The sequence below is a fragment of the Giraffa tippelskirchi genome, chromosome 5 (assembly GCF_054371585.1).
Source record: "Giraffa tippelskirchi isolate mGirTip1 chromosome 5, T2T-mGirTip1v1.2.pri, whole genome shotgun sequence".
NCBI lineage: Eukaryota > Metazoa > Chordata > Mammalia > Artiodactyla > Giraffidae > Giraffa > Giraffa tippelskirchi.
In genome coordinates this window covers 80,447,723-80,470,006 of record NC_137279.1, presented here as the reverse complement: position 1 = coordinate 80,470,006, position 22,284 = coordinate 80,447,723, and the positions used below count along the sequence as shown (strand labels likewise).

The following is a 22,284-nucleotide window of genomic DNA, read 5'->3' as shown; positions in this document are numbered from 1 at the left end:
ATGGGATTTCCCAGGGAAGAATACTAGAGTGGGAGAGTGGGTTGCCATTTCCTTCTCCAGGGTATCTTCCTGACCCAGGGATCGAACCTGTGTCTCCGGCATTATAGGCAGATTTTTTTGCCACTGAGCCACTTGGGTAAGCATTTGAGAGATTACTGTACAAGAAACCAGCATCTGCACAAACAGTGGTCCACAGTGCCCCCTGGTGATCAATCAGAACATAATGGGACTTAATTTGCACATTCAATTATAAAGGAAGCCACAGCACCTTCAGTGAAAAAGTGGTTGACTCTCCTCTGTGATAATTGGATCTTACTTGAACACAAGTATTTTTACATGGTACCAAATGATGAAGAGAAAACTCACAATAACTGAGTAAAGGGAGAAATACAGGTAGACACTCTCAATTTAATTCTATCACAAGTTACTTTGGCACCCAAGGCCCTGAGGAAAGACCCTTGACAAAGACTGCATTCTGGTAAACCTCTAAATTTTAAGACACAATGAACCGTTTACCAATAGGAAAGGGTCAAGTTATTCATGTTAAGCTTTAAATCAGCCAGAAGTTAATTTAACAACCTGCTAATATAAAAACACAAAGGGATTTCGGCAGTGGACAATGAAAAAAAAGTGCAATAAATATTACCATCTCTGTGTAAGAAAATAAATACAACACATTTCATGAAAATAATGCTTTTTATTATTAATGTTTTGAGCAAGAAACCTACTCCACCAAGTTTAAGACACATCATTTTTCTTAGAGAGAAGCTGTTTGCTGGATTTCAGGTAAGTTCATTTTATAGTTTCAAACTCATATTCAACTTCCTTTCTCTTAGCCATTTAAGGATTCAGTTGCTTGATTTCTGACATACCTCTTATAAAGGATCTCATAGAGTCTTCTAAAATCATGTATATAGGTAATAAAAGTCCTATATACATAGGACTTTTCTGTACAGAAGTTCCCTTTTCAGAACTTCCCTTCTGAAGAAATGTGATTTTTTAAATTTGTGTTGTCCTCCCTCTGATGACCTGATTTACGCAGTAACAGCATTAGAAGCCACTTAGAGATTTGAAGAAGTTGAAAAAGGCTTAGGCCATTATTGAGAGAGTTGGAAGATGGATTTTGGCTCTGGTTGAACCTGGTCCATGTCTGGGTTAACGTTCAGAAATGTTATAAAACACCTCCTTTTTTTTTTTTTCCTTCATAATCCGCTCTTGGGACGAAAAAACAAAACGTGTGCTTCTGTGTATGTATTTTGAGTGGAAAAAACTAATTACACAGTGTCTACTTATCTAGGGAAATCAAAATTCAGAAAATTTTATGAATTTCCTTTATTAAGTCAAATTAGGGAAGTTTTATGATCCTTTGTTCTAGATATTTATCACTTTAGACTTGAAGAGTTTTTTTTTTTTTAAGTTCTTTATAAGAGATAGTTTTGCCTTGTGTTGGATTAACAACACCCAGGACTGTCAAACATAAGTGGACCATGAGTGGGATGCTCCACCTGTGTTTCATCATTGTTTGTTTGTCTTGGCAAGATTTATTCAGGTGCATTCTAATAGGAGCCCTTAATACAGACTCAGACAGCAGCTATGGGGGTGTGACCCTCTCCCCAGCACAGTCGTTTTCAGGAATTAAGAACACATACTTGAGTACTTTCAAATGCCAATGGTCAATCTAAAACTGGTAACTGTTCCTCTTCAAGGAGCACCGTTGGCAAACTATTTGGAATTAATGGAATAAAACGTTGATCATAAAGAAAGACATATCTCTATGAAAATGACTTCAAAATATGAAAAAAATATATATATACCCAACAATCTCATCTTCCAAGAAATCCAGTAATAATTCAACTCAATTCTGTAAGCAAGCAAGCAAAGAAAGAAAACGGGCTAATCTTCTGGCAAACTTTCCATAGAAAAACAATAAGTGCTTCAAATCTATATGAAACTTCCTAAGAAATTTCACACATGAGGTTAAATTCGCCATATGCTGCTTCACCTAGAGAGAGGAAGAGAGAGGAAGAAAAATTATTTCATTAAACTGAATTGACAAATCAGGAGTTAACTCATTCTTGGGAAGGGCTAGAGACACGTCTGATCTAAACGTTTTAAGATCTCAAGTTAATTTTGGCCACTTAGTGTAGTAAAGAAAAATCTGAGTTTGCTAAAATGCAAAAAATTCATTACTAAAATGTGTCCTGGTTTAGGGTCAGGCCTAAGGTCTTCAGCTCAGCTCTCATCCCACCTCTCCAAGTATGATGCTGATACACTTTAGCAAGCACTGCCAGGACAAAACATTAATCAGCAGCTGTGGCTACTGTGATCATCTCATTCAAGAATACTGGAAGAGTTAAAAGACAAATGAGAACAGAAAGGGTCCCAAACACTAGAGCAAAAGAGCAGTAGTCATCCAGCACTCAGCCAAGGAGGTGACCTTGATCCATTTTCCCGTTGTGGCCCTGACCACGGTCATCAGGAAATCTATCTCCAGGTAAGGGATAGCGGGCAAGTTTGCAATCCATTGACCTCTCATTACCTCCATCTTTTCCAGAGAACACATGGGTACCCCAGAAGCCTGCTGCTCAGACTTAACAGTGAGAGGAGGCAATTGCTGATACTTATGAGAACTGCTTACCCAAGCACATCTACAAATACTTCCGGTAAACATTACCACCTTCCATTCAATATGAGTCTAGCAAGACAAGGACTACTGTACACTCTCTTGGGCTATTAAACAGTCCTGATGGCAACTATGGTGGGAAGAATGGTGGGGGACCCACTCCTGGAGTCTGAAATGGGTAGGAGTCAGAAGCATCTGTTCCAGAAGGTCACACTCAAGGCACTGCCCATTCCTAGGATTCTCGCATCCTGTCTCAGGAGGGGTTACACCCTGGGCTAGTCTTCTGCCCTCCTCTCACAAGGACAGGAAAAAATGCTCCCTCTTATCTCCAAGCTGCAGAAAAGGTCCACTCATCTATGTTAATAAAGTAGAAACCTCAAATTTATCTTTTTCATTGACTTATTCAATGTGCAGACTTATGGGTTTTCTTTTCCAGTTTTACTTTGTTATTAAAGCAAACATTGCCCTCAGGCATGTTAGACAAAGATAACTGTACTTCAGAGACTGTTATGTCCTGTAAAAATGAACTTTAACCTTGAAGAGTGGGCCTGTCATCTTACTGACCGTTCTCCTTGATAATTTGTTGCTCAGCCATAATGTTACAATTGCTACCTGTCTTTCTTCCTTAAAAGACGGCTTTTCGGGCCCAGAACACAATCACTGGCGTGGACCTCTTCTGCAGGCACAACAGCAGAATAAATGCCACGACTGTTTGATTGTTTTTTGTTGTTATTAGATTCTCTATTCAAACAGCAGAGTCAAGAATCTTTGTCTCAAAGGATCAGCCTGACAAGTAACCAGTATTTATTAAACACCTATTCTGTGCCATGCACTCTCCTAGGTTCAGTTTGGAATGAAAAACCAAAACTAAAACCTGACCATCCCAATGGAAAAGAAATGCAAAAAAGCAAATTGGCTGTCTGAGGAGGCCTTACAAATAGCTGTGAAAAGAAGAGAAGCGAAAAGCAAAGGAGAAAAGGAAAGATATTCCCATCTGAATGCAGAGTTCCAAAGAATAGCAAGGAGAGATAAGAAAGCCTTCCTCAGCCATCAATGCAAAGAAATAGAGGAAAACAATAGAATGGGAAAGACTAGAGATCTCTTCAAAAAAATTAGAGATACCAAGGGAACATTTCATGCAAAGATGGGCTCAATAAAGGACAGAAATGGTACGGACCTAACAGAAACAGAAGATATTAAGAAGAGGTGGCAAGAATACACAGAGGGACTGTACAAAAAAGATCTTCATGACCCAGACAATCATGATGGTGTGATCACTCACCTAGAGCCAGACATCCTGGAGTGTGAAGTCAAGTGGGCCTTAGAAAGCATCACTATGAACAAAGCTAGTGGAGGTGATGGAATTCCAGTTGAGCTATTTCAAATCCTGAAAGATGATGCTGTGAAAGTGCTGCACTCAATATGCCAGCAAATCTGGAAAACTCAGCAGTGGTCACAGGACTGGAAAAGGTCAGTTTTCATTCCAATCCCAAAGAAAGGCAACGCCAAAGAACGCTCAAACTACCGCACAATTGAAGGTAATGGCACCCCACTCCAGTACTCTTGCCTGGAGAATCCCATGGACAGAGGAGCCTGGTAGGCTGCAGTCCATGGGGTCGCTAAGAGTCGGACACGACTGAGCGACTTCACTTTCAGTTTTCACTTTCACACATTGGAGAAGGAAATGGCAACCCACTCCAGCGTTCTTGCCTGGAGAATCCCAGGGATGGAGGAGCCTGGTGGGCTGTTGTCCATGGGGTCGCACAGAGTCGGACACAACTGAAGCGACTTAGCAGCAGCAGCAGCACACGCTAGTAAAGTAATGCTCAAAATTCTCCAAGCCAGGCTTCAGCAATACATGAACCATGAATTTCCAGATGTTCAAGCTGGTTTTAGAAAAGCCAGAGGAGCCAGAGATCAAATTGCTAACATCCACTGGATCATCGAAAGAGCAAGAGAGTTCCAGAAAAACATCTATTTCTGCTTTATTGACTATGCCAAAGCCTTTGATTGTGTGGATCACAATAAACTGTGGAAAACTCTTCAAGAGATGGGAATACCAGACCATCTGACCTGTCTCTTGAGAAACCTGTATGCAGGTCAGGAAGCAACAGGTAGAACTGGACATGGAACAACAGACTGGTTTCAAATAGGAAAAGGAGTACGTCAAGGCTGTATATTGTTACTCTGCTTATTTAACTTATATGCAGAGTACATCATGAGAAACGCTGGGCTGGAAGAAGCACAAGCTGGAATCAAGATTGCTGGGAGAAATATCAATAACCTCAGATATGCAGATGACACCAACCTTATGGCAGAAAGTGAAGAAGAACTAAAGAGCCTCTTGATGAAAGTGAGAGAGGAGAGTGAAAAAGTTGGCTTAAAGCTCAACATTCAGAAAAATAAGATCATGGCAACTGGTCCCATCACTTCATGGCAAATAGATGGAGAAACAGTGTCAGACTTTATTTTTCTGGGCTCCAAAATCACTGCTGATGGTGATTGCAGCCATGAAATTAAAAGACGCTTACTCCTTGGAAGGAAAGTTATGACCAACCTAGATAGCATATTTAAAAGCAGAGACATCACTTTGCCAACAAAGGTCCGTTTAGTCAAGGCTATGGTTTTTCCAGTTGTCATGTATGAATGTAAGAGTTGGACGGTGAAGAAAGCTGAGCGCCGAAGAATTGATGCTTTTGAACTGTGGTGTTGGAGAAGACTCTTGCAAGTCCCTTGGACTACAAGAAGATCCAACCAGTCCATCCTAAAGCAGATCAGTCCTGGGTGTTCATTGGAAGGACTGATGAAGTAAAACTCCAATACTTTGGTCACCTCATGCGAAGAGTTGACTCATTGTAAAAGACCCTAATGCTGGGAAGGATTGGGGGCAGGAGGAGAAGGGGACGACAGAGGATGAAATGGCTGGATGGCATCACCATACTCGATGGACATGGGTTTGGGTAGACTCCAGGAGTTGGTGATGGATAGGGAGGCCTGGCATGCTGCGATTCATGGGGTCACAGAGAGTCGGACACGAGTGAGTGACTGAGCTGAACTGAATTTTTCTGTGAAGAGATTTACAGTCATGATGGAAAGGCAATGGTTCACCAATAGAACTGTTATACAATATAATGAGGCAGAATAAATGAATGCTGAGAATTTAAGCCCAAACCTGAGCTGCAACCTACAAAGTCTAGCTTAGCATGGACACTCTCATCTCCACAAATAGCAGCCAGTCTGTTACAAGCAGAAAGTGTTTAAATTACACTGGAATTGGAGCCTGGCTAGCTGCCAGTGATGTAACCAGATAGGCAGCAAAACCTCCTGGTTAGAAACCAGGTGACGGTTCTGGAGCTAGATCGCTGGGGTTTAAATCCCAGCACTATTGCTTCCTAAAACTTTAAGCAAGTTTCTGACTTTTCTGTGCATCAGCTCTCCATCTGAGAAAAACAAAGAAAAAAAGACTACCTCACTCATAGGACTGCAGTGAGAGTTCAGTGAGTTCAGACATGGGAAGTCACAACCAACGTTACTGCTACTGCTGTTATTGTTGCTATTATCGTCATCACCATCCGCTAGGCCTTGAGGCTGCCAGACAGGCCAAAGTGACCTGTGTCACCTCGGAGAAGTACCAGTCCCTTGTATTCCTTCATGTGAACCCTAACCTAATTTCAAAAAATTTGATCACACCCTTCTTTCCTGTCCCTTTCCCTTCTTCAGGCTATGTTCTTCTCTTTCATTCTCTCCGATTGCTCCTTCCTTCCAAGTGTCCATTTCCTGGCAGGATATACCACACACTCCCACAGGCACTACAGGACCAGGGCCTGTGGATCTGGGTCACATGCTCAGACTGCATGTGAATCCTTCAAGTTGGGTAAAGTCCCCGGGTCTGATTCTCATGAGAAAATGCCATCATGGCTCAGAACTAGGCTCCACAAGCACAGACCTAAGACAGGGTCTTGGGAATTCCTTGGTAGCCCAGTGGTTAGGATTCAGCTCTTTCTCTGTTGTCGACCAGGTTCAAACCCTGATCAGGGAACTAAGACACTGCAAGCCATGTGAAGTGAGTGAGTGAAGTCACTCAGCGTGTCCGACTCTTTGCGACCCCATGGACTGTAGCCCACCAGGCTCTTCGGTCCATGGGATTCTCCAGGCAAGAATACTGGAGTGGGTTGCCATTTCCTTCTCCAGGAGATCTTCCTGACCCAGGGATTGAACCCGGGTCTCCTGCACTGGAAGCAGACACTTTAACCTCTGAGCTACCAGCGGCACAGGCAAAAAAAAAGAGTCTCCACCTGGTGCCCCAGTTTGTAGACAGAGTTCAGGGTGTCTATGATGGGGAAAAAACTGGGATGGAAAGAGGTTTTCATTTTCATTAAGCTCTAACTGAAATGTCTTATTCTCTTTAATGATGAATGTAGGCAATAAACTAAGTGGTGACAGTGTATCTGTGATGGCCACTGACAGAAATATAGAAATTATAGATACTTTCATATCATGGCACTGTTGCTGCCGATGTCTTAAAATATTCAGTTCTCACTACTCTGAAAGTACAGAAAGATTATGGACTCTCTACTGGAACTTACTATTTAATGTATTCATTAAAAAGCCAACATACTACTATATATTCCATATTTTATATACTCCACATTTTATAAAATATTTTTATAAATGTATTTCCATATAGTTGGTTTCTTCTGTAATCTTATGTACTTTATGTATTAAAAATATTATTCCTAGGGGAGTCGTAGGCCTTACCAGCTTGCCAAAATGATCCATGGTACATGAAATGGTTAAGACCCCTTTGCTTTAGAAGACTGAGGACCACTGATGAGGGCTGCAATATTAGAAAGATGGAAGATGTGTAGATACTTACTGAAATGTGGCGTTATAATATTCTGCAGGTGTCACTATTTTTGGTCCACCAAAGTAGTCCAGGACCCAGATATTGGTTATATTCAGCTTAGCGAAGAACCAATTATGACTGGATGGCCAGGTTTTCATCTCAGGGTGCCGAATGAATAATGAATTCTTTGCAACGTCCATTTCTGTTTCACTCACCTAAAAGACATATATAAAATAAACCTACTCATAGCAATGACATTTTGTTTTCTTGGCTGTTAAGAATGTGTGATTCCAGCATTCCACAAACCCTAAAGAGTTTATTTAGTTATAAATCCTGATTTTTAAATTTTTTATTTCTAAAATTAATTATTGATCAATAATTGACATATAACTCTGTATTAGTTTTAGGTGTATACAATATAAAGATTTGACATATGCATACACTGCAAAATAACCACAAGTTTAGTTAACGTTCATCACTACACATAGTAGTAATTTTTTCTCGCCTTTTTTCCCTTTGTGCTGAGCACTTTAAACATCTACTACAAATTTTGATCTTAAGCAATCAAGAGGCAGTAAAAGAAGCTTGAAGAGATGCAGAGAACAATGGAGATTTCAAATGTTGGTGATAACATATACTATAATGAAGTGGGAAACCATCATGAGTACCAGTTTTCGTTGTGAAATAGCAATTTTGACCTATCAGAGTAATTGGCACAAAGTACTATAATAAAATATTGCTGGTGGTTACACTGTGTACCATTATCAGGGGATGTTTAACAGGAGGATTTCTACGTGCTGTTTCTCTTGAATCCTCAAATTGTCAGGGAATGTTTAACAGGAGGATTCCTACGTGCTGTTTCTCATAAAACCTCTGTCCTTTTATCAGTGGAACGGAACACCGCTCCCAGGGCTGAGGTCATGGGATGAGACAGGCTCGGGTCTCCTTCAGTAAACATTCTCCTTAGGCAAAACTAGTTAGTCTCAATCCTCTTTCTTAAGATATGGTTTGTCTCCTGACCTTGTGACTATTATTATTCCCTTGTTCCCTTGGTAATGGTTGCTGTACGTTTGGTTTTCTGACCTTTATCATTGTCAAAAGAAATTTCTTGTACCATAGCATATATACACGCATATAAAGATCATTAAAGCACCCTTCCCTTCCTCCACCAGAGGCTTGGGTCCCCGTGTCTTTCTTTCTCTCTCTCTCTTTCTCTCTTTCATTTTCTTATCATCGACTCCAGACCACCAGATCCCGGTCCATTAAAGGACCCCAACAAGTGGCACCCCAGATGGGGCTGGTATATGTGGCAGTTCGGCCGGGGTGACCCGGAGCCTATTGAGGCTGGTAAGTACTGAGACATGGGTTAAATGGCTGGAAAGCCCCACTATTTTTCTCTTCAATTGGTGGAAAACTATCTTAACTGTAATAATTGCAGTCATCTTATTCTTGCTGTTTGCTTTTTATATCTGTAACTGTACAGTGAATTTTATATCTAAGTGGCTTAGGCATTTAAATCACAAATGCTTATTCATACTCCTACAGTTTATTGCCTCAACAAATTAAGACCTACACCCCTTGCCAGCAGGAAGAGGTTACAGAATGATTTTAAGGCCTACACCCCTTCCCAGCAGGAAGAGGTTACAAAAAGATTTCTCCACCCCTTTCTCTGACAGCTATATTCTCCCCAAAACAAGAGAAAATGAAAGAGTTAAAACTTAAGCAGACAGTCCAAGGCGCTATAAAGGAGAAGCAAACATTCTCACTCATGCTTTCCTTAAGCCCTATGCAACAATGTATCTTGCCAGAAAACTGACCTTTCTTTAGGTCCAAAACTAATGATTACACAGCACAATGTCTTACTCATGGAAATGCTTTTCTTAGGCTCTACCTTAATGATTATAATTGTAACAAATCTTGCCTAGGAACTTGTATGGCAAGACTTGTACCCCTGGTTGCACAGTAACAATATATCCTGTCCAGAGACATTATCTGGAACCTGTTCTCCCTGGCTAATCTTATGCCAAAGTTATCTCAGAATGTATATCTTGGGAAAGGGCCTAACAGAACTCTTACAAGTTAAAGTATTCTTTTTATCTATTGTAGATAACTAATTAAAAAAGATATAAGGTCTCACTTAAACTAATAAGACAAATACTCTTTCTAACCCCTTTTTGATATCTGAGACAGAAGCTTTCTCTGTTCTGTCACTTTAAGTAAAATTTTGCACACAAAGCTTTAAATGACTAAAACCTATCTTTGGTCCCAGAGTTAACCCTCCTTAAACCAGGAAAAGATCTTTAATGGACAATGTGGTTTCATGATATAGCCAGAGATCACATTAATAAGAATGCTCGAGCTCACACTCCCCCAAACCAAATTACTTTTGAAATGTTAACTAGCACCGGACAATTTGATGCCATAGAAACTCAAATACAATGCCCTCGCTGCTGTAAAGAAATACATTGGGCCAAAAATTGTAAATCTAAATTTGATATTGAAGGAAAATCTATTCTGACAAACTTCAAGCAGGGGACCCCCGCCAAGTCCCCTTCAACAAAAACCAGGGGCAAATTCTATCTTTTCCCTCAAACCCTCAACATCCGGCAATGCTGCCATCGATATAACAACCCTAAATGATTTTTTCCTTTACCCTCAAGCAATCCCTTCTAGAATACCTACCGGACTTTTTGGGCCCCTGCCTCCACAAACTTTCGGTCTTTTACTTGGCCGATCTAGCTTGACTTCTAAAGAAATTACTGTTCACCCTGGAGTAGTTGATTCAGATTATAAAGGAGAAATTCAAATTATGATGTCATCTCAGATTCTATGACAATTCAAAAAGGGGGACAAAATTGCTCAATTACTTCTTTTGCCTTACATTTCTATTAACCCCTCTAATAATGTACGGACAGGCAGATTCGGCAATACAGATCAAAAACAATCTTTATGGACATCATTGGTATCTGAAAATGCCCGATCAAATATAAATATCAAAATTAGTGGTAAAAGATTTTCTGGTCTCCTCGACACTGGATCTGATATTACTATTATTTCCAAATATTTATGGCCCAAATCCTGGCCTATACAAAAGATCTCTTGCCAAATTGCAGGGATTTCTCAAACCAAAGTGCAGGAAGTTTATCAAAATGTTCAAATATACCCATGTGAGGGACCAGAAGGCTAACTTGCAACATTAAGACCTTATGTGATAAATGTACCCCTTAATCTAATAGGCAGGGACTTACTTATGCAATGGCAAACTCAGATATACATTCCACATTTTTCCTAGGGGCCACTGCTCATTTAACAAAGCAATTATTAAAATAACTTGGAAGAATGACGAGCCTATTTGGACAGAGCAATGGCCCCTTACGAAAAAAAAAAATTACAGGCTACTAAAAAACTTACAGACACACAATTAGAATTGAAACACACTGAGGAATCTTGCTTTCCTTGAAATTCTATTTTTGTCATAAGAAAGAAATCTAACAAATGGTGCCTCTTAACAGACCTTAAAAAAGTTAATGCATCTATGAAACCTATGGGTGCATTACAACCAGAAATCCCATCACCTACCACTATTCCTCAAAATTGGCATATTATTATTATTGATTTACAAGATTGTTTTTTCAATATTCCCCTACACCCTTTAGACTGGAAAAGATTCATTTTCTCCCTCCCTTATCCTAATCATATCGGGCCTCATAAACGATACCAATGGACTGTGCTGCCTCAAGAAATGATGAATTCTCCCACCATGTGTCAATACTACGTAGCTAAAGCCCTTGAACCTGTGAAAAAACCATTTCCTGACTTTCTTATTATTCATTATATGGATGATATATTGTTTTCAGCTCCACCTGTTTTAAAAAACTCAACACATGTTTGATATAGCTCAACAATACTTAAAAAACTCTGGATTAATCATTGCCCCTGAAAAAATTCAAACCTCTATACCTTACCATTATTTAAGATTTGTTGTTAATAGACAACATATTACTCCCCAACTAACATAGATTCGTGTTGATAAATTATCAACTTTAAATGATTTTCAAAAACTTTTAGGCGATATAAACTGGATTAGACCCTCATTAGACACTGCTTATTATCAACTGATTAACCTATTTCCTACTTTGAAAAGAGATCCTAATTTAAATAGCCCTCGTTCACTTTCTCAAGAGGCACGAGAGGAACTCTATTTAATACAAAATAAATTCTAAAAAGTTTTTTACTCGCATTAGACTTAATTTACCTCTAAAATTATTTATACTCCCCTCTCTTCATTCTCCCACAGGACTTCTTGCCCAACTAAAACACCCAATAGAATGGATCTATGGAGTTGGTGATGGACAGGGAGGCCTGGCGTGCTGCGATTCATGGGGTCGCAGAGTCGGACACGGACTGAGCGACTGAACTGAACTGATACCCATTTTAGAGAGACAATCCTTGCTGAGACAACATCTTATCAGCTAACCTACCCCTGTCAACAGAGCCAATTTGAACACTGCCTGGTTTAAATTTTAGACAAGAAACTATAACTACAAAAAAGAGAAATGACATTTTTGACACTGAATGGCCATGATATTCTTTAGACTCCAGAAAAAACTGATTAAAATCAAGTCTTTTAGAAAGTGCAAAATTATTTCTTTTTGCACCTACAATTAGAAAAAAGCTGGCTTATTAAAACATGTTTTTTTTGAGCTCTGATCCTGCCTGAGAAACAAAAACATGTCTGGGAAAAACCTGAAGTTAACTCTTAATCATGTCCTTGAGATACACAGCCCACTCTGTCTGGAACTCCAGGTATGAGAAAATTGGTATAACTTCAAGCCAAAGAAAAAACAGGGCAAAAACATTTTAAATATAAAACTATGACGTCTCTGTCTGTCCAGATTTATGTAAATCTCACTCTTTGTCCTTGGACAAAATTGCTAAAGGCCAGTTAGTCAACGAGCTCTGTTTATCTGGCCTGAAGAAAAATAAGCACTTACAAATCAAACAGTTCTAAATTAAATAAATAAATAAATCTGAACTTACAGGTGGCTCTTCTCTGAGTGGACATATAAAATGATAAATACAAAAAATATAAAAAGGGTTTATAGCAAATGAAAGAGAGTCTTATGCATGACTCAAGTTTCTTAAGACATTAGACTGCCTTTGAGATCTTTTATTGTTACTTTGACTAAGTGAATAACTAATGTTTCACAGTAAATATAAGCTGATACCAATCTGGAATTTTGTTTTCTCTTCCTGATAAAGAACAAAGTTTTTTTAGAATATGGCTTTTGAAAACAGATAATGGCCCAGCCTATACTTCAAGATATTTCAAACAATTTTTACAATCCTTTTCTATTAAACATGTTACAGGCGTTCCTTATAATCCACAAACACAAGACATAGTTGAACGAGCACATCACACATTAAAATTACAAATAAAAAAAAAATTAAAGAAGAGAATATACACAGAAACACTGCTGTCTTCCTTATCTAAAGCAGACTTTACTAAATTCCAACATAAGATATTTTTTAAACCTATATCTATTGTTAATACAGCTTTATTTGTTTTAAATTTTTTAAACTTACCGCAGGGAGATGTCTTAACAGGAGCATAAAGACATTTCGAAGAGTTGGAAGACCGGAGGGGGCTTCCGGCCTTCAAAGTAGAGACAAAACAACAAAAATCCCAGGAGAAAGAAATTCCAATACGGGCCATGGCGGCTCTAAAGATCTCCAGAAAGCACTGCCCCCAGCGGCATCAACCTTATGATCTCCCCTCTTGGGGACAAATAAAAACCCTTACTAATCAAGCTAAAAATTTGGTTTCTCAACAGAGAATGCCTCAGAATCCTGAAAATATTTTTGCTGCCCCACTTACTTTGCTTGCTTACGCCTCCCCCGCTCGAGCTGAATCAATAAATCATACTTACTGGGCTTACATACCCAACCCCCCTTTACTTCAGGTTATAGAATGGACAGAAGAAGCACCAATCGTTTTAACCAATGACTCCATACATATGCCTTCTCCCTGGAGCTTTAAAGGGCCCTCACACACTGAAAAAAAAGGAAAACTAATTAATACCTCTCCAGGTTATGAAGTACTTCCCTTGTGTATGGGTCCAGCAAAATTATACATAAACGTTAGCCAACAAACTTGGGCTTTCGCCCTGCCTCCAAAAGAGGACTTTCGGATGTTGCTTGGATTATTTACTGCCCTTTCTTTGTCTGTGAACCATGTTTATACTACTGAAACTTTAGGGAAAGAGTTAGGGAAAGAACAAAGAACACTATGCAAAGGTTTACTAATAAGAACTTTAAATATAGTCCTGTTCATTGGGACAAATGTCAAGCAAAGTCAGGAAAATTAATGTTTGTGGCTAATCATACAATTGTCGATTGGGGACCCCATGGTATATGGTTATCTAACTGCTCAGATGATATTAACAACACTGTGTGTGATTATGCTACTCAAGTAACATGGAAGGTTACTAACACTACTATGGAGCATTACCATGACAAAGGACTTCTTGGGTGGCTTGACAGTGGAATGGCCCTCCCTCGTCCTCGAATCATCCTCGATGAACAGATTGGGCCTGAACAATGGGACATCTGGAAACTTGCTGCAAACACGGAGGAACTTGGGTCTTGGACTGGACATTTCATAGAGACCAATCATAGTCATAATAATTATTTCTTTCACTATAATCAATCATATTTTATACAAGCCTGTGTTCCACTTCCTTTTGTTGTAGCTATAAGAAACTTATAATTCAATAAGCCTTTACGTTCTGTAACTTGTATAAATTGCAAATTATATACTTGTCTTAACTCCTCTTCTTTAAACAATGATTCCCTTTTAATTCTTCAATCTCGACATAATCTGTGGTTACCAATAAATCTCCAGAGGCCCTGGGAGGAAGTTCCCATGGCTGGACTTGCTTACCAGTTACTTACTAAACTGCTCCGGTGATCTAAACGATTCATTAGATGGCTGATTCTTGGCATTTTGGGATTAATAGCTATTTACACCACTGCTACAGTCACTGGCGTTGCTTTACAAACCTCAATTCAAACACATAATTTTATCCAAAATTGGACTAAAGATGCTCATACTATGTGGGCCACTCAGGCTCAGATAGATGAGGATATTCCAGATGAAATACAGGACCTAAGAACAGCCATCAAATGGACTGGAGATCAATTAATAGATTTGCAAAAACAGGTGATACTAAAATGTGATTGGAATTCTACTCAATTTTGTGTTACTCCTGTTCAATTCAATCATAGTGCCCACAACTGGGAACAAATCAAATTTCATTTACAAAACACATGATAATGCCTCTCTGAATGTACAATTATTACCAAAAAAAATCTTTGAAACCTTTTCTAAAAGTCTGCCCTCTTCCACTAATCTGAAAACTTTAGCTGAACAACTAGCTGATCAAGTATCTGGGCTAGACCCACGCAGATGGTTTCAGAACATTACTCCCAGCATCGGGTCTGAAACTGTAACTTTGGTGATTGTCTTGACAATTATATTTGTTGTTTATCGTTGCCTTTAGGCAAAAATTGTTAATAACAAACAAACTCAAATGGTCAGAACTCTTTTTACTAATATTATAAATAAATAAGGGGGAATTATCAGGGGATGTTTAACAGGAGGATTTCTACGTGCTGTTTCTCTTGAATCCTCAAATTGTCAGGGAATGTTTAACAGGAGGATTCCTACGTGCTGTTTCTCATAAAACCTCTGTCCTTTATCAGTGGAACGGAACACCACTCCCAGGGCTGAGGTCATGGGATGAGACAGGCTCGGGTCTCCTTCAGTAAACATTCTCCTTAGGCAAAACTAGTTAGTCTCGATCCTCTTTCTTAAGATATGGTTTGTCTCCTGACCTTGTGACTATTATTATTCCCTTGTTCCCGTGGTAATGGTTGCTGTACGTTTGGTTTTCTGACCTTTACCATTGTCAAAAGAAATTTCTTGTACCACAGCATATATATACACATAGAAAGATCATTAAAGCACACTTCCCTTGCTCCACCAGAGGCTTGGGTCCCTGTGTCTCTCTCTCTCTCTCTCATTTTCTTATCACCGACTCCGGACCACCAGATCCCAGTCCATTAAAGGACCACAACATACCATTAGCACTTTTATCCCACAGCATGTATATGTTAAACACATAGATGGGTGCACATAAAGGATATGAGTCTTTAGAAGAAGCACAATGGAACTCAAGTACATCTGCTGCCCCTTCCCCTTTCTCTGACACCGAGAACACTCAGCTCCAGAAATGCAGCCACATAGAATTGAGACCATGATTAAAACCTATCTGAGGTATTCATGATTGACAAGGTCAAGAAGTCTGCCTATTGGCTTAGCAATCAGATCAGTCCCCATGACACCTTGCCCTTTGCCCTTACCACTGTTGCATTTAACCTCTTCTCTCTAGCACTCACTCCCAACTATCTAAATTCACTTCTAGTATTTAATATAGATACTATCCCTTGTCTTCAATTTTTAAAATTTATTTTTAGAGGATTAATTGCTGTACAATGTTGTATTGTTTCCTGCCATACGTGAACATGAATCAGCCATAGGTATACATATGTACCCTCCCTCATGAACCTCCACCCAACCCCTCTAGGTTGTCACAGAGCATCAGGCTGAGCTCCCTGCGCTATACAGCAACTTCCTATTAGCTCTCTGTTTTACACATGGTAATATATATATTTCAATGCTACTCTCTCAATTCATCCCACCCTCTACTTCCCCCTCTATGTCCACAAGCCTGTTCTCTATGTCTGAGTCTCTATTCCTGCCCTGCAAATAGGTTCACCGGTACCATTTTTCTATATTCCATATATATGCATTAATATACAATATTTTTCTCTTACTTCACTCTGTATAACAGGCTCTAGGTTCATACACCTCACTAGAACTGACTCAAATACATTCCTTTTTATGACTAATATTCCATTGTATATATGTACACATCTTCTTTATCCTTTCATCTATCAGTGGACATCTAGGTTGCTTCCATGTCCTGGCTATTGTAAACAGTGCTACAATGAACACTTGGGTACATGTGTCTTTTCCAATTATGGTTTTCTTAGGGTATATGTCCAGTAGTGGGATTGTTGGGTCATATGGTAGTTTTATTCCTAGTTTTTAAAGAAATCTCCATACTGTTCTCCACAATGGCTGTTATCAATCTACATTCCCACCAACAATGCAAGAGGGTTCCCTTTTTTCCACATCCTCTCTAGCATTCATTGTTTGTAGATTTTGAATGATTCAGAATGATGGTCATTCTGATTGGTGTGAGGTCATACCTCATTGTAGTTTTGATTTGCATTTCTCTAATAATAAGCAACGTTGAGTATTTTTTCATGTGTTTATTAGCCATCTGGATGTCTTCTTTGGAGAAATATCTGTTTAGGTCTTCTGCCCATTTTTTGATTGGGTTTTTTTGTTTTTCTGTTGTTGAGCTGCATGAACTGCTTGTGTATTCTGGAGAATAATCCTTTGTCAGTTGCTTCATTTGCAATTGTTTTCTCCCATTCTGATGGTTGTCTTTTCATCTTATGGTTTCTTTTGTTGTGCAAAAGCTTTTAAGTTTAATTAGATTCCATTTGTCCAATTTTGTTTTTATTTCCATTACTCTAGGAGATGGTCATAGAGGATCTTGCTGTGATTTATATCAAAGAGAGTTCTGCCTATGTCTTCCTCTAAGAGTTTTATAGTTTCTGGTCATCTTTAATCCATTTGAGTTTATCTTTGACTATGGTGTTAGGAAGTGTTCTAATTTCATTCTTTTTCATGTAGTTGTCCAGTTTTCCAGCACCACTTCTTGAAGAGACTATCTTTTTTCCATTGTATAATTCTGCCTCCTTTGTCAAAGATAAGGTGCCCATAGATGTGTAGGCTTATCTCTGGGCTATCTTGTTCCATTGGTCTGTATTTCTGTTTTTGTGGCAGTGCCATACTGTCTTGATGACTGTAGCTCTGTAGTATAGTCTGAAGTCAGGAAGATTGATTCCTCCAGCTCTATTATTCTTTCTCAAGATTGCTTTGGCTATTCATGGTCTTTTGCATTTCCATACAAATTGTGAAATTTTTTTATTCTAGTTCTGTGAAAAATGCCACTGGTAATTTGATTGGGATTGCACTGAATCTATAGATTGTTTAGTCATTTTCACAATATTGATTCTTTTGATCCAAGAACTTGATATATCTCTCCATCTGTTTATGTCATCTTTGATTTCTTTTATCAGTGTCTTATAGTTTTCTGTAGATGGCTCTTGTCTCTCCTTAGGTAGGTTTATTACTAGGTATTTTTATTCTTTTTTGTTGCAATGGTGAATAGGATTGATTCCTTAATTTCTCTGATTTTTCATTTTTAGTGTATAGGAATGAAAGGGATTTGTACTGATTTTGTGCATACACCCCTTTTAATATACTTAATCTGCTTTCTGCTCTAAGCCACTGTTAAATATGGAGACAAGGAATCCAAACATGGGAAATATTGTCCAGTGTACAACATGGTCAGAAGTATGAACTTTGAGCAGATGTTCCTTATATAGGGGCTTAATAGCTGTTACATCTGTTCAGCTTCAAAAAATAGTTCCTTTTTCTTATTGAACATCTACCTGCTCAATTAAATAGTTCAATATCTTATTGAACACCTACATGAAAGTAACCAATTAAAATCTTTAGTTTTTATGAAATTGCTTTACATATTAGAATATATTCTAACTCAGTACCTCAATCACAAATTTTATTTTATTCTCAAAATATGTCTTCCTTCACTGTTAACAACATGATGATCTTCTAAAACCAGTTTATCTGTTCCTGCATGATATTTACCTTGATAACAGTTCCTGATAGTATTATGTGAGCACAGAGGGGACTCTGGGGATCAAATCCATATTTCCTGCAGAAACTAGTCTCTGCCAAAGACATGGTCAACGTAGCATATGGATTCTCCTGTAGAGAGAAAATGAAGACCTCTCATGTGTAATAGTGCCTCTGGAGAGGTAATAAATTTCACAAGTTGCATACACATTGTCCCCAAAACTTGACCGTTTTTTCATGAAACAATGAATTGGAAAATAGCACCTTCCACTTGGGAAAATTACTACTTGGATAGAGACGGATCTTTATCCTCTCTCCAAAAAAAGTGTGTTGGAGGTTGTTTCATATTTTAAGTAACTAACTCGGTAAGAATTATGTTAAACACTTTTTTCTTAGATTCTAATTTGTCCCATATTTACCGGAGGAATTATAATTACATTACCACCCAAATACAAGGCTGATCGCCAACCTTCACTGAAAGAGCTAAAGGATTAGACTAATGTGAAACTAATGCATAAAAAGACCACAGTGGTTCAACTAGCTAATTGTACAATTTAAGCAAGAAAGTAGCTGAATCATGCTTCTTGGTTATCTTATGCTAGCAGAAACTGTCATGTGATTTCAAAACTGGAGAAGTTGCTCATTCCTGTTCTAGCAGTAAGAGAATTCTTAAATTAAAAATGTGATATAAGCAAAATTCCTAATTCTTTCTTATTCAGAAATCAGCTTCATAAAAGGCATTGTTGACAAATTACAGCAAAATTCACATGCTACATTTAGTGTTTTAAACCTCAAATGTCTTGTGTGTGGGATTTTGCCATCTCACAGTGACCCATCAAAACGGTGAGTCATAAAGAGACCTCTTTGGAATTATTAGGCCAAAAATTTGCTGTCAACAAAACCTATTAGGCAAGGCACCAGGGATACCAAAAATAGGGGATGGGGAGACTCAGACAAGGTCTTTGTCTTCTCTGTGAGTTTATAATCTGGTTGAAAAGTCAAACATTAACAAACTTTAAAAATGCAAAACAAAGACACAGAAGAGGTCAAAAGGTAGCACATATCTAACTGCCAAGTGAATGATATAGTTAAGCATATTTGAAGTTCAGTGTAAGGAGGTATCAGCACAACCTGGAGTGATATGGAAACTCTAGGGAGCCTTGTAAGATAGTCAAAATCAGCACAAAAGTGAAAAGATGTATTAAAGGTAAAGGGCATTGTAATTGCAAAAACACAGAATGGGGAAAGTATAAAAGACTGTGAGTAGTAAAAACTCAATTTGCATGAAAGAAAGCTTTCTGAGGGGCAGGGGTAAGGGACACAGTAGTGAGAGGCAGAGGGTTGTGGGTAGAGAGGGTGCCTCAATCCCAAGCTAAGGAGTCAAAACTGTATTTTATAGGCTAGCATCTGTCAGGGCTTTCCAAGAACCACCTGTCTGGAGAGCGTGTTAAAATGCGAATTTCTTGGTTCCATTCCCAGCCCAGTTATTCGCATTTTTAATAAACACCCAGGTGAATCTTATGCAGCTCTAAGTTGCCAGATGTTGTTAAAGGTTTCTGGGCAGAGGGCAATGCTGAGTAGTATTTTGTTCATGTTATTCGGGTGGGTAAGGTGGATAGAAATAGTCAGGAAGAAGATGGGTTAGAAGGAGGAGAAAAAATGGAAAGCAGAAACCAACTTTGACTGATTAATCGACAGAATCAGAGTCAGACTGATGCTGATGTGGCCATGCCTTTTCACTGCCATCACGGATCTGAAATCCTGGGTAAGTGCCTCATCACTGTCATTTTCTAGAGATGTCAAAGACCTGGGCTTGAGTTCCACCTGACAGCCATTAGCTGACTAGTCACAATTGAGTCTCTGCACCTCTGAGTGAGTTTACTCGTTTCCTAAAATGAGGAAGATAATATCAGCAAAAGTTTAAATATAATAGTGTATAGCAGTGATTCTCACCCCCTCCCAACATTAGAAGCATCAGGAGGGATTTGGGGGGTTGTTTTATAATAAAATGTGTTTTTTGTAAAATGCTTTGGAAGTGCACTTTTAAAGTCTTCCCAGGTGACTGTATTTGCAGCCAAGATTGACCATCACTGATGAAACTGAAATGAACTTGCTCTGAGCAAATGTCTAAGGGAGTGGAGTGGGTGACTGGGAATAAGAAAATGGGGGAACAGAGATGTATATACCTTAACTAAAGGAGGGTTAGCTCAGAGAATGCAGGCTCCCAGTGTCATAGATCTTCCCATTTTTCAACACGTTAGAAATTTAGGCTTCTAATTGCAAGCTCCATTTTTGAATGTTGGTAACTAATTCAAATTTATTAAAAGCAAAACAGAACTCTGCGTGAGCCAAAGAAAATCCATTTGTGGGACATACTCAGCTCATGGACCACCAGTTCCTGACCTGCTTTTTGAAGGCAACAAATCTGGCATGAAATTCCAGTGTGGCCACTGGGCTTAGGGCAAGTTCTTTATCTGCAGAACCAGGGTGGTAACAACCACCTCAAAGAGGGATTAAAAGACAGGATGAGTGGACGATGAAGGTAAAGGTCATCCTGGCACACAGCAAGTGCCTCATCAAATACAGGTTTCTTTCAATATAATCGATAAATAACGTTAACCTCAAATCTAGGGATCTTTTGTCAAAAAAGGAAACTTCCCCAAATTTTGCTCCATCCCTGGACTCAGCATAGCTCTAGTCTTCCAGGTTGTGATACCACTCAACGCATCAGAAATCCACCGGAGAGATGTTAACTTGGCTCTGCCCCAAAAGGTGGACAAAGGGTGAGGACCTAGTTCTCCAGTCCGGTCTGCTCCCTACGTGGGAGGCTGAAGTGCACCTGAGGCCTATAATTTTTAATAATAAGAGCCCAGTTGATGAGACACCGTGCCCCAAGAGGACTCAGATGAGAAGTCCTCCAGGTGCTGGTAAAGAATACACCCCAAGTGCGTGGCACGGTGGCAAGGACGTGGGGGCAATTCTTGGTATTTAGTTGCCCAACAATTGGAAAGCTGCAATGCACGCCTAGCCAGCTCAGGAGAGAAGATCCAGAGGTTTGAGCTGGGTTCAAACTCATCTCTACGAGGCCGGCTCTCCTTTCCAGACAGAATTTAAGCGGTAGTCGAAAGGCTCGCGCTCCAGCCCGCGGAGCCACACTGCCCCTCCGGCTCACCTGCAGGTTGCCCACCGATTGCTGCAGCGGGCTCAGGTAGAAGTAGGGCACGCCGCTGCCTTTGCCTGGGGGCCCATCGCTGAGCGATAAGACGTCGGCAAAGGGCCGGCCGCTCACCCCCTCCTGCGTTGAGATGGTGGCCAGTGCGCCCCAGTCACAGACGTTTGTCACGAAGCGGGCCACGAGCGCCGCATTCTCCCGGGGAGGCGGCGGCGGCAGCAGCTCGGCGGCGCCCCAGTCCCCGTGGCCCCGGCCGCCCCGGCCTCTCGCCGGTGCCACCAGCAGAGTCACCAGCGCGGGCGCCAGCAGGAAGGCGAGCACCGCGCGCACGAACCCGCATGAACGACCAGCCATGATGGTGACCCCAGCGAGAGTTCCAAGAGCGGCGGCCTACCGGCCCAAGGATAGCCCAGCGTCGGGCCCCGCCCCCCCCAAAGCGGACCAATCGGAGCCCGCGAGTGGGGCTGGGGGCGTGTCCCTCGGCCGACTCCTCCACTTGCCGGGACTGACTGGTTATCCATCTCCCTATCGCTCCGCCCCGCCGCCGTCAGGATTGGGAAATGGCCCTGAGGTCCTGAGTAGGGTGTTTGATTTTTGATGCCTGATAAAACGGAGGCTGAGAGAAATTAAGCAGCTTGCCTAAGTCATACTACTAGGAAAGGACCAGCCTTTTCACATGTACGCCTTCCTTTAATATCTTTGGTTATGACTACCTGTATCTGAGAGGAATTGCTGCGCTTTCTACTTATGCTCCTCCTTTCTGTTTACTTCACTGTACGCTTTGA

At 40.0% G+C, this 22,284-nt stretch overlaps 1 protein-coding gene across 3 annotated transcripts; it reads right to left on the bottom strand.

Annotated features, from left to right (window-relative positions):
- Window positions 1-677: 677 nt before the first annotated feature.
- CREG1 (cellular repressor of E1A stimulated genes 1) lies at window positions 678-21,877 on the bottom strand. 3 transcript variants are annotated; one of them, XM_081489263.1, is made up of 4 exons: window positions 21,500-21,877; window positions 18,340-18,459; window positions 7,500-7,684; window positions 678-2,002 (listed from the first exon to the last, which is right to left on the bottom strand). In XM_081489263.1, the coding sequence occupies exons 1-4, from the start codon at window positions 21,851-21,853 to the stop codon at window positions 1,999-2,001; spliced, it is 663 nt and encodes a 220-aa protein (XP_081345389.1). In that variant the 5' UTR covers window positions 21,854-21,877; the 3' UTR covers window positions 678-1,998. The 3 variants fall into 3 exon arrangements, with proteins under 3 accessions (XP_081345389.1, XP_081345391.1, XP_081345390.1); XM_081489265.1 differs by lacking the exon at window positions 18,340-18,459; XM_081489264.1 differs by lacking the exon at window positions 678-2,002 and having other exon boundaries at window positions 7,496-7,684.
- Between the last annotated feature and the right edge of the window lie 407 nt (window positions 21,878-22,284).

What these genes read in the sequence shown, in the direction of transcription:
- CREG1 (XM_081489263.1), bottom strand. Translation starts at nt 21,853, where the DNA reads ATGGCTGGTCGTTCATGCGGGTTCGTGCGCGCGGTGCTCGCCTTCCTG. An exon ending in AATCGGTGGGCAACCTGCAG is followed by an intron (nt 18,460 to 21,499) that starts GTGAGCCGGAGG and finishes TTCTCTCTACAG; the next exon opens with GAGAATCCATATGCTACGTT. An exon ending in TATCAGGAACTGTTATCAAG is followed by an intron (nt 7,685 to 18,339) that starts GTAAATATCATG and finishes TATGTCTTTTAG; the next exon opens with GTGAGTGAAACAGAAATGGA.